Source organism: Phocoena sinus, chromosome 1 (genome assembly GCF_008692025.1).
Source record: "Phocoena sinus isolate mPhoSin1 chromosome 1, mPhoSin1.pri, whole genome shotgun sequence".
In the NCBI taxonomy this organism is placed as follows: domain Eukaryota; kingdom Metazoa; phylum Chordata; class Mammalia; order Artiodactyla; family Phocoenidae; genus Phocoena; species Phocoena sinus.
In genome coordinates this window covers 127015197-127034213 of record NC_045763.1, presented here as the reverse complement: position 1 = coordinate 127034213, position 19017 = coordinate 127015197, and the positions used below count along the sequence as shown (strand labels likewise).

At 33.6% G+C, this 19017-nt stretch overlaps 1 protein-coding gene across 2 annotated transcripts in view; it reads left to right on the top strand.

Annotated features, from left to right (window-relative positions):
• KIFAP3 (kinesin associated protein 3) overlaps positions 1–19017 on the top strand; it is a 166361-nt gene that overhangs the window by 92605 nt on the left and 54739 nt on the right. For both annotated transcript variants that reach the window (XM_032636471.1, XM_032636472.1), the window contains exons 13-17: positions 576–688; positions 1091–1256; positions 1879–2004; positions 9130–9228; positions 15715–15800. In XM_032636471.1, coding sequence (XP_032492362.1) covers positions 576–688; positions 1091–1256; positions 1879–2004; positions 9130–9228; positions 15715–15800 — 590 coding nt within the window. The remainder of the gene's footprint in view (positions 1–575; positions 689–1090; positions 1257–1878; positions 2005–9129; positions 9229–15714; positions 15801–19017) is intronic.

The following is a 19017-nucleotide window of genomic DNA, read 5'->3' as shown; positions in this document are numbered from 1 at the left end:
GTAGCTGCAAAATAATCCACTAAAGGATTTTCCATAGTTTAATCTGCTAGTTTGTTGCCACTTCTTTTCTGTTACAAGCAATGCTACAGTAATTTTCCTTTCTCTGAATCTTTCATGTTTCCATTTTTACATTCTTAGGATAAATTCCTAGAAGTACAATTTTTATGGGTCAAAAAGTATTTACATTTTAAAACTTTGTGGTACATATTTCATATACATACTGTGCTTCCATTTATGTGAAATTCTAGAAGAGGCAAAACTAATCTGTATTTAAAAAGAAAAAAGAAAAAGGGGAAGAGGAGGAAGAGGAAAAGGAGGAGAAAAGAAGAAAAGTAATTGTATTGGGGGACTAAGATTGACTAAGAACAAGGGAACTTTCTGCATTGAATGGAAATATTCTGTATCCTGATATGGGTACGAATTACACAGGGGCATACATTTATTAAATTTAATTGTACACTTAATATTTACGTATTTTCTGTGTGTAAATTGGGGTTTTTTGAGAACCGAAAATTTTTTAAATCATTAAATTTAAATGAACCTTTTTGGGGGAATTTTTTTGTTTTTATTATCAGGAAATGGGCTGAAGATGCTCATGAAGAGGGCTCTGAAGTTCAAGGATCCATTGCTGATGAAAATGATTAGGAACATTTCCCAGCATGATGGACCAACTAAAAATTTATTTATTGTAAGTATAGTTTTTAGCTTTCTATCTATTAAAATAGCCTGAGAATTAAAGCTTTAAAGTGCTGTGTCTGGAAATATAACTCTTCCTTAGCTCTTGTCAAATATTAATTCATGACCCAAGTTGGTTTTTCTTCAACTTACTTGTAAGTTTAGCTCCTAGAAATCTCAACCTAAGTTTTAATGTTGTTTTTGTTTCACGAGCCCTATCCCTAACCTTTTCATCCTCACTCCAGTTTGCTTGCCTTAAACCAGTCCACCATAGTCTCTCTTAGCAATTTAGCTCAAGGTTATTAAAACAAGAGAATCACATTTGATACTTTTTCTTCCTATGGGTTAAATTATTAGATTAGTTCTTCTGCAGAAATCATATTTTAAATTTGTATTAAAATTCTGTTTTATTCAGGATTATGTTGGGGACCTTGCAGCTCAAATCTCTAATGATGAAGAGGAGGAGTTTGTGATTGAATGTTTAGGAACTCTTGCAAATTTGACCATTCCAGACTTAGACTGGGAATTGGTTCTTAAGGAGTATAAGCTGGTTCCGTACCTCAAGGATAAACTCAAACCAGGTCTGTGCTAAGTATTTCACTTCTGCGTAATCAAGTTATTTCTTTCTGTTGTGGATAAGGCAGCTAGAACAGTATTTTGTGACCATTATTGTACTACGTAACACATTTTCTTCCCACACCTCTAGGTCTAGCCCCAGTTTGTTTCTTTCTCTCAGAAAGGCAGTCACTAGTTCTCCACGTATATGTATGTACTCTCTTCCCTAACAATATGTTTTTTTAATATTAGTTTCCCTTTCCTATCCTGCCTTCTTATTTTTTTTATCCTGCCTTTTTAAAATTACTAAATACCATCCCGCTCTACACGAGTTCACATGCACACACTAAGTTCTCTGAGGGATTCAAATGACTCTTCTATTTTCTGTGTTTACATTGTCATTCATTTGTATTTTCAAAGACTTATCTCCACCTCTCTACTGCTCCACCACCACGAACTGTCATCATGGAATGGAATTCCATGAACATGGAATTTTGGAAAAAGGACACATTTATAAGCGTGTTAAGGATTCATAAGAACTGATTTAATAGCTTTTAGTATCTTTTCTGTGAATTAGAATTTTGGCAATATAAAAGGATTTGTATCAGGACATTTCAATGAAAACTTTCTGTGATTTGACTTTACTAGGTGCTGCAGAAGATGACCTTGTTTTAGAAGTGGTTATAATGATTGGAACTGTATCTATGGATGACTCTTGTGCTGCATTGCTAGCCAAATCTGGGATAATCCCTGCACTTATTGAGTTGCTAAATGGTAAATTATAATTTATCTTAATTTATTTTTGTGCTAATATATAAACAAGTTATAAGTTCAGATTTTTAAATGTGGAATCTGCAATCATGAAATATTATTTATATTGTTGCATTACTCATCTTATAGCAACTTAAATTATATAGTTAGGAAAATGAATTAAATATACCTTTACTGGGATTAGATAGCATAGTATCAAATAGCTTTAGGTTGCAAAGTTAAGAATGTTGCTATAAAATGATTCAGGACCAATTTTACAGACACTACCCTCCTCTTATCAGCCTTGAACAACTAATATTCCACCATTTCTTCTTTATGTTGAGCTTTGTTTTGGTTGAATTGGATCTCCTATCTTGCACAAACCCTTTTTTTAATATCTTGATTTCTAATCAGAAAAGTTTATTTGGAAGCTAATTCTAATCATCATATTCCCTCCTAGATCCATATATAGTATTGTCCTCTAAACTTTCTGCAGTGAAGAAAATGTTCTCTATCTGCACTGTCCAACACATGTGACTATTGAATACTTGAAATATGGCTGTTGGGACTGAGAACCTGGAGTTTAAATTAAATTTAATTAAAATTAACTAGCCACAATAGCTATGGTTACAATACTGGATAAGCGAAGGCCTAGATAGTCTTCCCCTTACCTTTGTTTTGCTCTTAAGGGCCCAGGTTTCATTTTCCATATTGCATACAAAATTTGTCTGACTCTAATAGTATCTTATTAGGGCCAAGTTCTGTAGGACCTTGTGTTAGTCTGCTCAGGTCACCATAACAAAATACCACAGACTTGGTGGCTTAAACAACAGAAATGTATTTTCTCATAGTTCTAGAGGCTGGAAAGTCTATCAGAGTGCCAGCCAATTTGATTCCTGGTGAGGTCTTTCTTCCTGGGTTGCATAAGGCCACCTTCTTGTTGTGTCCTAACATCCTCATATGGCAGGCGGGCAGAGGAAGTGGGGGAGAGGGAGAGAGAGAAAGCACGAGCACACACAAGTGCTTGGATATCCCTTCTTATAAGGTTACTAATCTTATGGGATCAGGACTCCACCCTTATGACCTCATTTAACCTTACTTATTTCCTTATGGCCCTATCTCTGAATATAGTCACATTTGGGATTAGGGCTTCAGCATATGAATTTTTGGAGGGATGCAATTTGCCCATAGCAGATATACATTAAAAGTAGCTAATTAGTATAGAAGTTAAAAATACTAATATGGAAAGCTTAAAAAGACCCTCTAATCTCAGTCTTTCCTGTACCAGGTATAATACATAATGAAAAATACACAAGTTGTAAGTATGTATAGCACAATGAATTTTCAAAATGAGAGCTCTCATGTTATTCCCACTCATATAAGGAAATGAAACATTACCAGCACCCTAGAAGTCCCTCTCCTGCCACCTCCCAGTCATTACCACCTTCACCAGAGTGGTTTCCATTTTTCTTTTTATCACCCATAGATGAATTCTGCTTTGGTTTTCAGCTTTTTAGAAATAGAGTCTTGTTTCTTTTCCCCTATGAATGTGAGGTTTGTGTATGTTTTGTACAGAACTATGTTTCTTTTTATTGCTGTATAAATAAATATACCACTATTTTCCCTTTCTACTATTTATTGATAGTAGGGTGGTTATTTTTGTTTGTTTTCTTTTCTAATCAATTTATTTATTTTTTATTGGAGTAAAATTGATTTACAATGCTGTGTTAGTTTCTGCCGTACAATGAAGTGAATCAGCTCTATGTATACCTATATCCCCTCCCTCTTGGACCTCCCTCCCCTGCTTCCCCCACACCTAGGTCATCACAGAGCACCAGGCTGAGCTCCCTGTGCTATACAGCAGGTTCCCACTAGCTATCTGTTTTACCCATGGTAGTGTATTTATGTCAAACCTAATCACCCAATTCATCCCACCCTCCCCTTCCCCCCAAGTCCACATGTCCGTTCTCTACGTCTGTGTCTCTATTCCTGCCCTACAAATTGGTTCATCTGTACCATTTTTCTAGTTTCCACATACACGTATTAATATACGATATTTGTTTTTCTCTTTCTGGCTTACTTCACTCTGTATGACAGACTCTAGGTCCATCCACGTCTCTACAAATGACCCAATTCCATTCCTTTTTATGGCTGAGTAATATTCCATTGTATATATGTCACATCTTCTTTATCCATTCATCTGTCAGTGGACACTTAGGTTGTTTCCATGTCCTGGCTATTGTAAACAGTGTTGCAGTGAACATTGGGGTACATGTGTCCTTTTGAATTATGGTTTTCTCAGGGTATATGCCCAGTAGTGGGATTGCTGGTCATATGGTAGTTGTATTTTTAGTTTTTTAAGGAACCTCCATACTGTTCTCCATAGTGGCTGTATCAATTTACATTCCCACCAACAGTGCAAAACGGTTCCTTTTTCTCCACACCCTCTCCAGAATTTATTGTTTGTAGATATTTGGATGACGGACATTCTGACTGGTGTGAGATGATACCTCATTGTAGTTTTGCTTTTCATTCTTCTAATAATTAGTGATGTTGAGCATCTTTTCATGTTCCTCTTGGCCTTCTGTATGTCTTCTTTGGAGAAATGTCTGTTTAGGTCTTTCACCCATTTTTTAATTGGGTTGTTTGTTTTTTTTGATATTGAGCTCCATGAGCTGTTTCTATATTTTGGAGATTAATCCTTTGCCGTTGCTTCATCTGCAACTATTTTCTCCCATTCTGAAGGTTGTCTTTTCATCTTGTTTATGGCTTCCTTTGCTGTGCAAAAGCTTCTAAGGTTAATTAGGTCCCATATATTTATTTTTGTTTTTATTTTCATTACTCTAGGAAGTGAGTCAAAAACCATCTTGCTGTGGTTTATGTCAAAAAGTGTTTTTCCTATGTTTTCCTCTCAGAGTTTTATAGTGTCTGGTCTTACATTTAGGTCTTTAATCCATTTGGAATTTATTTTTGTGTGTGGTGTTAGGTAGTGTTCTAAATTCATTCTTTTGCATGTAGTTGTCCAGTTTTCCCAGCACCACTTATTGAAGAGGCTGTCTTTCCATTTTATGTTCTTGCCTCCTTTGTCATAGATTAGGTGACCATATGTGCATGGGTTTATCTCTGGGTTCTCTATCCTGTACCTTGATCTATATTTCTGTTTTTGTGCCAGTACCATACTGTCTTGATTACTATGGCTTTGTAGTATAATTTGAAGTCAGGTAGCCTGATTCCTCCAGCTCCATTTTTCTTTCTCAAGATTGCTCTGGCTATTTGGGGTCTTTTGTGTTTCCATACAAATTGCAAAATTTTTTGTTCTAATTCTGTGAAGAATGCCATTGGTAGTTTGATAGGGATTGCCTTGAATCTGTAGATTGCTTTGGGTAGTATAGTCATTTTCACAATATTGATTCTTCCCATCCAAGAACATGGTATATTTCTCCATCTGTTTATGTCATGTTTGATTTCTTTCATCAGTGTTTTATAGTTTTCTAAGTACAAGTCTTTTGCCTCCTTAAGTAGGTTTATTCCTAGGCATTTTATTCTTTTTGTTGTGATGGTAAATGGGATTGTTTCCTTGATTTCTCATTCCTTGATTTTTCATTGTTAGTGTATAGGAATGCCAGAGATTTCTGTGCATTAATTTTTTATCCTGCAACCTTACCAAATTCATTGATTAGTTCTAGCAGTTTTCTGGTGGCATCGTGAGGATTTTCTATGTATAGTATCATGTCATTGGCAAACAGTGACAGTTTTGCTTCTTCTTTCCCAATTTGTGTTCCTTTTATTTCTTTTTCTTCTCTGATTACTGTGGCTAGGACTTCCAAAACTATGTTGAATACGAGTGGCAAGAGTCAACATCCTTGTCTTGTTCCTGATCTTAGTGGGAATGGTTTCAGTTTTTCACCATTGAGTATGATGTTTGCTGTGGGTTTGTCATATATGTCCTTTATTTTGTTGAGGTAGGTTCCTTCTGTGCCCTTTTTCTGGAGAGTATTTATCATAAATGGGTGTTGAATTTTGTCAAAAGCTTTTTCTGCATCTATTGACATGATCATATGGTTTTATTCCTTAATTTGTTAATATGGTGTATCACATTGATTGATTTGCATATATTGAAGAATCCTTGCAGCCCTGGGATAAATCCCACTTGATCATGGTGTATGAACCTTTTAATGTGTTGTTGGGTTCTGTTTGCTAGTGTTTTGTTGAGGATTTTTGCATCTCTGTTCATCAGTGATATTAGTCTGTAATTTTCTTTTTTTGTGTGATATCTTTGTCTGGTTTTGGTATCTGGGTGGTGGTGGCTTCGTTGAATGAATTTGGGAGTGTTCCTCCCTCTGCAATTTTTGGAAGAGTTTGAGAAGGATTGGTGTTAGCTCTTCTCTAAATGTTTGATAGAATTCGCCTGTGAAGCCATCTTGTCCTGGACTTTTGTTTGTTGGAAGATTTTTAATTATAGTTTCAATTTCATTACTTGTGATAAGTCTGGTTATATTTTCTAATTCTTCCTGGTTCAGTCCTGGAAAATTGTACCTTTCCAAGAATTTGTCCATTTCTTTGTGGTTGTCCATTTTATTGGCATAGAGTTGTTTGTAATAGTCTCATATAATCCTTTGTATTTCTGTGGTGTCAGTTGTGATTTCTCCTTTTTCATTTCTAATTTTACTGATTTGCATCCTCTCTCTTTTTATCTTGATGAGTCTGGCTAAAGGTTTATCAATTTTGTTTATCTTCTCAAAGAACCAACTTATAGTTTTATTAATCTTGGTCTTGTTTTCTTCATTTCTATTTCATTTATTTCTTCTCTGATCTTTATAATTTCCTTCCTTCTACTGACTTTGGGTTTTCTTTGTTCTTCTTTCTCTAGTTGCTTTAGGTGTAAGGTTAGATTGTTTATTTGAGATTTTCCTTGTTTCTTGAGGTGAGATTAAATTGCTATAAACTTCCATCTTAGAACTGCTTTTGCTGCATCCCATAGGTTTTCGGTCGTCGTGTTTTCATTGTCACTGTTTCTATGTATTTTTTGATTTCTTCTTTGATTTCTTCAGTGATCTCTTGGTTATTTAGTAGTGCACTGTTTAGCCTCCATGTATTTGTGTTTTTTACAGTTTTTTCCTGTAATTGATGGGCTATTACTATAAGTAATGCTCCTATGAGCATTCTTAAGCATTTCAATTAGTGAACATATTTACTTATTTCTGTTAGACACATACTTAGGAGCAGAACAGAGTACACATATATTTGGTTTTAGAAATAATGCCAACTACTTTGTTTTCCAAAGTAGTTGTGCCAATTTTCAGTCCCACCAGTAATGTACAAAAGTTCCAGTTATTCTACATCACCAACATATTTTGGCGTACAGCCTCTTTAATTATAGCCTTCATAGTGGTATCTCATTGTGGTTTTAATTTGCATCTCCCTAATCATTAATGAAATTGAGTACCTATTTTTATTTATTTGTTATTGGATGTGGCTAATAAAGTGAAGTGCCTATTTAAGTCTTTTGCCCATTTTTCTCTTCTAAATCTTTAAAAGTTTGATTTGTAAATTCTTTTACATAATGCATTTTAATGGTCATCTAGAGATAGTGCCTCCATATTTGAAGTATGTCGACAAATAGTGTATATGTATTTGTTTTGGTGCACCCTTCACACAGCCAGGAGTTTTCAGATTAGAAATAATTAAAAGACCAGGTAGTTGGAAGGTGAAAGTAAAGATAATGTAGTTGGCAGAATGAGAATGAGGATTTTGTGGTGAGCTGGAGAAAGTTGAAACAAAATAATCTGGGTCCTTGAATTGCTGTCCATTTTGATTATGACTGAGAGATAATAACAGAGCCAGCTCAGTGTTTTACTGTATTTTGATGTTCTCTGACATGTGGTTATCACAGGCAGAGGCTGTATACTACTGTTTTTATGAAATATATGGATTTTCAAGATTAAAACCCTTGGGGTTAGGTGGGGGAACACTATATACCAAGAGAGAAATTAATAAAATTTTAACCCAAGTAGTCTAAGAGACTGGCACTTTGGCAAGTTAGTGAGGAAAATTATTTGGAACAGTTGGACTTTGAGAGGACCACAATTTATTCCACACAGCTAGTTGGATGCTCTGTTGACCTGTAAATCTTTGTCTAACAGATAGCACTGATCTGTTGCCAAGAGTTGTTAGCAGACTATTAGTAAATCAAATTTCATAACCAGTATCTAAACATTGGATTTCTATAAGTATTTGCTTTTGCCATTACATGTATTAATCAGTGGTCATCCACTATTCTGTTAAAGTCTTCTTTTCATGATAATAAACATTTCTTAATTAGTTTGTATGATTATGTAACATTCCTTTTTACTAGTATAATTGATTGGAACTAAAATTACTTTATTACTTCATACCAATAAGTAAAGTTTAATTTTGTTAACATTATTCTACAAAGAAAAAACATGTTTATAACAGTCTAATTTCTACCAAAAACTTAGAAGACGTGATTTTTTAAGAACCATTTTTCTCATGTGAGGTCAACAGTATAGAGACAAAATAAAACCAGGTTTATGTTACAAATTAGAATTATTTGAAGAACTTTTTTCTGAGGCACCAAAATAAAAAAGAAGTTCCCACAGTGGTGGTAAGTGTTGCCATGTCACACTGGGGACTTAGAAGTTAATCAATTTCTTTATACTTGGTGGCAAAAAATAGCAAAAATTACAGAAAAGCACCATTACTATTCCCTTAAACATGTCTTGTTTCTCAGTTCCTCCTAGATACAACCTTTTGAGATTGAACAGTCTCAAGTAGTGTGGTTTGGACTCAGAGATGATATAATTTCTCTCTTTAAACTCTTATTTTTTATTTTTGTATTTCAAAGTAAATTAACCTATTTAGTTTGACCACAACCAAATTAACTAAAACTTCTGAAAATATATTATTATGAAATTTTTTGACTGATCACCATCATGTAATTTAGAAAAAACACCTGAGGCGTAAATGATACAACCCCACCCATATATTATAAATAATATAAACTAATTGTCCTTTACCTGTCTCCTTGTCACCATTAGTTTTTCTCATTCTTCATTTTTCCCCTCAATGTTTTTCAATTTTGTATATAATATAGTATTCTTTTATTTGAAGTTTTCTGTTTCTTTTCAGCTCAACAAGAAGATGATGAATTTGTGTGTCAGATAATTTATGTCTTCTACCAAATGGTTTTCCACCAAGCCACAAGAGATGTCATAATCAAGGAAACACGTATCCTTCAATGTTTACCATAGATAATGACATTTCACATATTAAGAAAAGATGCATTTTTAGGTATTTTTTCTTGCAAGTATTCAAATATTGTAGAAAATATCAAGTTTTGAAATAAATTTAGAGGCAAGCTATTCTTCATAGAAGCTATTTACCCCAAATCAGTATTATATGTAAGGTACATTGGAGAACAATTTTATTAACTTGTCAGGTTTCCTAAAAAACCTAACAAATATCTCATAACTTCCTTCTCTATTAACATAACTTAAATGTCACAGGTTCCTAGGACTATCCTTAGTCCTCTTTTAATCTTACCTTATTCACTATACATGGGAAAACACATCTACTGTTCCCATGACTTCAGCTCCTATGCTACTTATATGCTAATAAGTATTTTATATCTTCGAAACCTCTTTCTTGAGTCCCAGGCATTTGTTGCTAACTGCCACCTGGATGTCTTCCACCTACCTGAGGGGGCATAGTGTGGCCTATAAAGCATTATAATTAAATAATATAATATAATATAATTAAATAGCCCTAATTTTAAATGCACTTACTAGCTACAGGACATTGGATAAGTTACTTAATCTCCTTGAGCATCTTACATCTATAAAATGGCCATAATATTATTAAAATAAAAAGACCTCCTATAGGATAGCTGTCAGTACTAGTGGATTTAAATCATCTATAATAGTTCCCAACACAGAGAGGTTCTCAGAAATTGGTATTTTATCACTATTGCATCCAAAAGGGTATTCAATATTGCTAACATCTCCCTCTCAAAAAGTCTACCTTCTGTATTCATGGTCGATAATAAGTGTCATCCATCCAGTCCCTTAGTTGAAAATGTTGTGTCTGCTGTCTCTTTTACTATATATAATCATTCATTTATTCTGCAAACATTTATCAAGTTCTGACCATCTAACAGGTACTGTTTTAAGTGCTAGACATATAGAATTGTCAGTCCCTGTACTCAAGGAGTTTATAGTCTAATTGGAAGGCTAGATAAGTAAATCAATATAAAATTAAAATCCAGTATAATCAATGTCATAAAGGTATGTACATCAGGCACAGGATAGGATATATATAAACCAAGTCTGGGAATGTCATGAAAGGCTAGCAGTGGATGTGGTATCTAAGCTGAATCTTTGTGATTTTTGTTTTTTTTTTTCAATTGTGGTGGTCTGCTCATTTGTGTACAAAAAAAAAAAAAACTGCTTTCAAATACTGCATAAAATCGTTCATTACCCATATGAAAAATCTAAATTTTTTTTGCATATAGCTCTTCATAACCTGACCTTAACCTATTTTTCCAAAGTTTCCCCTTAACCTTATAATACACAGTTTCTCTTAGCATACCAAATTTCTCATCATTTATCAGACATTACCCTCGCTGTCATAACTTATTCCCTCTTCGTATGCCTTGTCAAACTCAGATGCATTTTTCTCCTTTTTTTTAACCTGACAGTCTCCAATTCATCAAAGATACGTTTATAAGCCATCTTCTCAGCTAAGCCTTTCTAATCCTGTGCCTACTTTCTTACCACTGGGAGTAATTTCTTTATTTTTCACCTCTAATAAAGTACTTTAAATTATGTATTTATATGCCTGTCTCTACCAAAAGATTTTGAGCTCCTCTAGCTCAAGGACTGGCTTTGTCTTCCTTTTATCCATACCCAAAACTTAACATAGTACCTGCCATGTGGTTAGAACTTGTTTAGTCAATGAATTCATGTGTCTAAATGGTTAAAGCTCTTTCAAAATTTAAAATTTAATTGGGATACTTTTTTATACACTAGGCTATTGCTCAAAACATTTTGAGGCTCCTCTGGTGTTCAGAGCCAATAACACATGCTTTAAGTATTAACATTGCCTTGCTTTTGAGGACAAGTTGAATTTCTGGAACCATATAAGGTCTCCAAGAGTCAAGTCTGATTAAAGCAAGTTTAATTGAGAAATGTTCATTTTGCTAAGGGCTGTCAGAATGCAAATACTATTTTGCTGTAACAGCATCACTAGAGAGAACTCTTTTTATCATAAAGTAATAAATATTTTTAAAATGTGGCTTATAAACTAACTCTCCCAGAAAGATAAATTCGAAATACACTTTTGAGCAATGTTAACATTGTTGGAATAACTTTTCAGCTGTGTTCCATGGAATGCGTTCCTTTAGAATTAATAGTTGCTTAATGAAAAAAGGTTCTGTGATAAATGAGTTTGGGAAACACTGAGTTAAAGTTAAACATATTATTGCTGCAGGGTCTTCTTGGAGCCTTTAATATGCTTTTCTGGGTTGAGAATCTAAAAGAATATTTTATGTAGAGAAGATTTATATAACTGCAGAAGTCACTGTAAGAAACACATATTAGAAAACATGAAAGTATAGCTTTTTCTAGGTAACTTCTTTGGAAGACAGCCCCTTGTTTATGTGTCATCTCATAGTGTTTCTTCCTTAGGACTAAAGAAGAATGAAGCATTTAAAGTATGTACCAAGTGCCTGACACACAGTGAATAAATGTTACCTCTGTTCTGGTCTGTCTGTTTTAAATGTACTCTCACTACCTTATTACCAAAGCTCACACTATTAAGGCTACTTGTATTTGACTTTTTCTTCTCAGTGTAACTCTCTTTTCATTTTCTCCCAAGTGCGATTTTTGTTAAGCCATTGAATCTAAAGTCAATACTTTTTAAATAGTTATTCTGAAGAATATAACATGTTGATAATGGTGGGAGTGGGAGATAAAAGATCTGCTGAATTAAAATTTTTACAAAAGCATCAAGGAATATTAGATCTGATGCTTTAGTCCATGTCTTAAGATTGGATAAAGATTGCTGAAGGGCTTCAGCCCAATATTTTGGTTTTCAAAAAACAGGATTTTTGTTGATGTCAATGATATTTGAGTATGTCTCATATTTTGTAACATAGTTTAAAATTATTATTTAAATGTTTCACCATAATTTTAAGCATTTTACTGTAATTTTTCTCTATGAAACCAATATACTTAAATATTTTATAAATTTATTTATTTATTGTATTATTTATTTTTGGCTGCGTTGGGTCTTTGTTGCTGCATGCCGCTTTCTCTAGTTGCGGCAAGCGAGGGCTACTCTTCATTGCAGTGCGCAGGCTTCTCATTCCGGTGGCCTCTCTTGTTGTGAAGCACAGGCTCTAGGCACGTGGGCTTCAGTAGTTGTGGCACGTGGGCTCAGCAGTTGTGGCTCACAGGCTCCAGAGCACAGGCTCAGTAGTTGTGGCGCACGGGCTTAGTTGCTCCACGGCATGTGGGATCTTCCCGGACCAGGGCTCGAAGCCGTGTCCCCTGCATCGACAGGAATATTCTTAACCACTGAGCCACCAGGGAAGCCCTTAAATATTTTAAATAAAATTTATTAGTCAGGAAATCCTTGCTTTTTCCAATTTTTTAAGTTAGAAAATCTGATCAACATTATTTGATAAAATTTTTAACGGAATGAAAGAAACTTGACATTTTGAAATGGTTGGTGTAGACTTATTTTAGGTAAATATATGATTTATATTAAGATGTTTGAAATAATAAAAATGGCTCTCAGCACAACTCATAGAAATTGAGAACCAGTGCTATAATAATAATTAATTTTCATATAATCCTAACAGTTTCAGCATGAAAAATAAAACAACCCAAATTAGACTAGATCCTTTTAGATTCCCCCTGAGAATTCCTAAGAGTTTCCTAAGAATTTTATTTTCATCTTATCTTTTTTTTTTTTTTTTGCGGTACACGGGCCTCTCACCACCGTGGCCTCTCCCGTTGCGGAGCACAGTCTCCAGACGCGCTGGCTCAGCGGCCATGGCTCACGGGCCCAGCCGCTCTGCGGCATGTGGAATCTTCCTGGACCGGGGCACGAGCCCGTGTCCCCTGCATCGACAGGCGGACTCTCAACCACTGCGCCACCAGAGAAGCCCTCCAATTTTTTAAGTTAGAAAATCTGATCAACATTATTTGATAAAATTTTTAATGGAATGAAAGAAACTTGACATTTTGAAATGGTTGGTGTAGACTTATTTTAGGTAAATATATGAGTTATATTAAGATGTTTGAAATATTAAAAATGGCTCTCAGCACAACTCATAGGAATTGAGAACCAATGCTATAATAATAATTAATTTTCATATAATCCCAACAGTTTCAGCATGAAAAATAAACCAAATTAGACTAGATCCTTTTAGATTCCCCGAGAATTCCAAAGTTTCCTAAGAATTTTATTTTCATCTTATCCTCACAAAATCCATGGGTAGTATGTAGACTAGGTCTTATTTATTTATTAAATAAAAGTTTATTGAGCACCTGTTATATTCTCAGAGCTGGGGATACCATAGTGAACAAAATAGACCAAGTCCCTACCCTAATGGAACTTACATTACAGTAGAGAAAAGAGGCAATAAACACCATTTTCTTTACAGATTTTTCTAAAAATGAATTTGAATGTACACAGATATATTTTTCTGTATATTCTTCTACACTTTAAATATATCCTTTTTATTCCTCCCCAAAATAGTAAGTAGCACTGATGAATAGAAGATCTGGGATAACCTCTGTCTTTGCCACTTGCTATGAAACTTGATAAAATTTTTTTGGCATTATAATCATTGCCTCAAAAAATGTCATTTGCTTGTACACATGTGCTAGAGTTTCTTGTTAGAAACTTGTGGCCTTTGTTTCAAATAGTTTTAACCAAGGACAACTTTAAGTATTGGAGATTATAGCTTTCCTTCTTCACTGCCTGTTTCAGATCCATTGAGGTTTCTTTATTGATTTGAGTTTTCTTTATTCTTCCCTTTTCCCCTACTTGTTATTTATACATTCCATTTCTTTTCTTTTGTGTTAGTCTTAAAGTTCAACGTGCATTCTCACCAAGTTCTAAATGAATATATCTGTTCTTCTACTTGTAAGTCTAATGTCTCCACTTCCATCGTCCATGTTATTTGTTGCTCTCTAGTATTGTAATTTCACCTCATTTTTATAACATAAAATTTTTATAACATTTAAAAATTATTATTTTGATTATCACTTTTTAAAAACCAGTGCTTATTTAGGATTTATACTATGTTAAATAATATAGTATGTTTCCTCATTTACTGTTTTTTCTTGAATTCAGTTCCTCTATTTTTCTGCATTGATTTTCTTTCATAATTGATTACATTCTCTTATACTGCTTAGTGAACATCTATGAATAATAAATATATCTGTATCTGAAAATAACTCGTTTGTCCTCTTTAATAATAATTTAGCAGAATATGGAATTCTAGATTTCTAGTTATTTTCCTCAGCAATTTGAAGGTATTTTTCCACCTTGAATTGCTGCCAATGAGAAGTCTGTAGTCTACTAATTATCTGTCATAAAGTCTGATGACAATTTACTTTTTTTCCCCTTATAAGTGACTCGATCTTTTTGCCAGGAAGACCAAAGTATGTTTCTGAGTTTTTTTAAAGCCAAGTAGTTTTATTAGAATTTGACTTGGTGTTCGTCATCCTTGCTTGATTTTTCCAAGTATGCAAATATAGTCTTTCAGTATATAGTTTTGTCTTTTTTTTTTTAATTTTAGGCAAATTTTCTTGAGTTGTAGTTTATAGTATTTGTTCTGTTGCTTTGGTTGTCTTCTTTAGAATATCTATCAATATTATGTTGGATCTTCTTTGCCTATCTTTAGTATCTGTCATTGTCTAATCTTTTTACTTTCTTTTCAGTTTTTAAAATTTTATAAATTTTCTTCTTTTTTACCTTCTGTTTAACTTAGAGTTTTATCTGTTGCTTTTATTTACTCTTGCATTATTATAAACTTAGTTTTTATATATTTGAAATGATTTTTATGTTTATTTTTAGTTATTTCTGGAATTGTTTCTCTGAATTTTCTAATTCTGATTCATATTGTTCTTTCATATATATCTATTGATTTCTTAAATTCTTTTATTTCTTTTTGAAATATTAGCGTTGCAGCTTTCAGCTTTTATGTGAAAATGTCTTATGTTTTCTCTTCCTTATAATAACCATACCCATATATGGGATTTGACTATGATTCTTTCCTGTTGTTGTGCAAAATTTTTTGTATGTGAATTTTTGTGTGAAATTAATTTTTCTGAACTTTTAGGAGGGTCAGGTCAATCAAAGTTTTACAACTATGCAGCTATAGAGCTCCTTATTTAGTTACTTTCACAAGTTTCATGGTTTCAAAAATATGGCCTTGGATGTTCTGAGATTTACTGGCTCTGTTTTCCTTACCCATTTTTATCTAGTTCTTTCCCCCCCTTTCTTATCCCTATTATCCATGTTTTTTAAATAAATGAAATATTAAATATTTTTGGTCATCTTGTAGTAATGATTTTATTTTAAAGTTTGAAGTTAAATTTCAGATTAACATTTGAATTTAGAGAAATGCAGGATTCTCTAACATGATTGAATAGCTGCAATCTCAAACACAGTTTGTTTCTTTAACCACTTTTTATTTAGAGGCTCCAGCGTACCTCATAGATCTGATGCATGATAAAAATAATGAAATCCGAAAAGTCTGCGATAATACATTAGATATTATAGCGGTAAGTAATTTTTCTTCCTACACAAAGTATAACAGTCTTTATTTTGTGGGGCGAAAGAGACATTGTACACCTGTTTAGAGCTTTGCATTCAATGTACGCATTGAATTTGAATTTTGGTAAAGTTCAGAAAATACAATGATACTAAATTCACTTTTCAATTGAAGTATAGTTGACTTACAATGTTGTGTTAATTTCTGCTGTAAGCAAAGTGATTCAGTTGTACATATACGTACATTCTTTTTAATATTTTTTCATTATGGTTTATCACAGGATATTGAATATAGTTCCCTGTGCTATACAGTAGTACCTTGTTGTTTATCCATTCCATGTATACTAGTTTGCATCTGCTAACCCCAAACTCCCACTCCATCCCTCTCTAACCCCCTTGGCAACCACAAGTCTATTCTCTATGTATGTGAGTCTGTTTCTGTTTTGTAGATAAGTTCATTTGTGTCATATTTTAGATTCCACAAAAAAGTGATATCATATGGTGTTTGTGTTTCTTTTTCTGATTTACCTCATTTAGTATGATAAACTGGGTCCACGCATGTTGCTGCAGAGGACATTATTACATTCTTTTTTATGGCTGAGTAGTATTCCATTGTATATATGTACCCCATCTTCTTTATCCATTCATCTGTCAATGGACATTTAGATTGTTTCCATGTCTTGGCTATTGTGAATGGTGCTGCTATGGACATAGGGATGCATGTATCTTTTTGAATTATAGTTTTGTCCAGTTATATGCCCAGGAGTGGGATGGCTTGATCATAATGGCAACTCTATTTTTAGTTTTTTGAGGAACCTCCATACTGTTTCCCATGTGGCTGCACCAGCTTACATTCCCACCAACAATGTGGGAGGGTTCCCTTTTCTCGACACCATTTCCAGCATTTGTTACTTGTAGACTTTTTAATGATGGCCATTCTGACTGGTGTGAGGTGGTACCTCATTGTAGTTTTGATTTGCATTTCTCTAATAATTAGTGATGTTGAGCATCTTTTTATGGCCTGTTGACTATCTGTATGTCTTCTTTGGAGAAATGTCTGTTTAGGTCTTCTGCCCACTAAATTCACTGTTTAAACATTATTAAGACCTTTGGCTTTCAACTTTTAAGTATAGGCTCCTTACTTAAAGAGGTTTTATACATATTCAGAGTTTTAGGTCTGGTCTAAATGCCATCTCAGAATCACTTGTTTTTCAGAAAAATTATTGCAGAGAAGCAGGGAGTTTGATGACAGTTTTGCCAAAACTCAACACAGTCAACTTTGCAGTTTGGCCATTACATTTTTTAAATAAATCAAATCTTATATCAACTATTTTTTCAATTCTTTGATAATTTTTGTTGTAGACATAGATTTGTTTTATAAGTTGCTTTGGAATGATGAAACACCCCCAAATTTTAATGTTATCCATGACTTTAGAAGTTTTTAAAGTATATGTAACTGTAAGAATTCGATCAGAGGGATAATCTGAGCCCTGGATTAGAAACTTGCTCGCTGTGCAGACTTTTCTTCAGACATTGTGCTGCCCTTCTGCCTGGACTTGACCCTTGTACCTGGGATGTGCTAGATGCTGGATTACTTTGAATATTTTTCTCACCTATGGCATACACACATGTACAACCTACTTCCTTCTTTGGACTGGATTTACACTGTTTATTTTGGCTCATCCTGTAAAAAATTTCTTGAATATAGCCTATACAGTAGTTTTTCAAAGTTTTACTTAAGTGTTTTAAGAGGATCAGAATAGCAGTTTAAAGAATCAATTAACACCTTCCGTGAAATCCTCTAAGTTGGCATTTCTGCTAGTGATTTCATTACAAAGTCAGATTACCACCAGGTACTTTCTGGTCCATTTCATGCATTTTATTTTAGAAATTCATCTTATTTGATTTCATCTGTTTTTTTGGATTTGACAAAATATATCATTACTGGTTTAAAACTAAATCTTTAAACCATTATTGGCTTAAAACTAAATCTTGACATTTTAGCTTTGATATCTAAATTAAAATAGGGAAGCTTTATGTATTAAATCATTGCTTCACCAAGATGTTTCATACATATAAGCCACTGATCACAGGGTTTATGAACAATATCATGACTCATGTACTATTTTCTAGATCACTAATGTCATTGTTGTATATAAAGTATATAGTATAAGAGTAAGAAACTTCTTAAAGTTCTATATCTGATTATCTTACCTTAAGCAATGAGGAAAAGAGAGAGATGTCAGTCTGTTATGAATTGCTTTTATCATACTTTTAATATTACCTTCTTTTGAGAAAAAGTAGATGGAAGGTAAAAATATGTTTAGATTTATGTATTAGGTATGTTTGGTTTAGAATACAGGCTAGTGATAGTTCCAAAAGGCCAGCTTAGTCTTATAAAAATATTTATTGTAAAATGTGAATTTATTTGTCATAAGATAAAATTTTCATTCCCAATTATTTCTAAGCTCTGGGCTCAAGCCTCTCATTTTAAACAGGAGTTATCAGGAGTTATCCCCACCCTGTGTCTTCTGTCCTAGCTCTCTCTTTCTCTCTAGAATCAACATTTTGAAAAAATGTCTACATATTACTTCCTTCACTTCTTCACTTTCCCATCCTCCTTTCTACATTCCCCTTTCTCCTTTCTACCAATTCTTGCTTCTGCCTCCATTACTGCATTGAAGTGGTGCTTACGAAAGTCACCTTGACCTTCATTTTTCTAAATCCAATGAATATTTTTAGTCTTCATTTTACTTCGTTGATCCTACCCTCCTTGCAAGAACTTATAAATCCTGGTCAGAGTTAAAATATAAAATCACAAAGAAAATTATTTTAGATTATTACATTCATAAAAAGCCTTGTGAATAAGAGGACTTCCAAGAAGAATCAGCAAAATGAAACTGGTGATACGTCAGCTAGCTCTGTCTGGTTCCCTAAGATGCTGTCTGATCATGTGAGTTAGTATAAAACAAATTTGAACAAGTAATCTGAAAGTTCACCTAATCTCTCTATACCTCTCTACACTGGACTTACAAAGTAAGTATTTGATGTGGTGCCAAGTAATTTTAGATTGTTTCATTTCATACTTTGTAAAACTTAAGTCTAAAAAGATACTCAGAAATACTAGAGTTGTTAAATTGAGAATATTTAAAGATATTCACATGTGAATTATTCATGTGATCTGGAAGTCCTATGCTGTGCTACTCAACTGAGTCATAGTCATAGCTG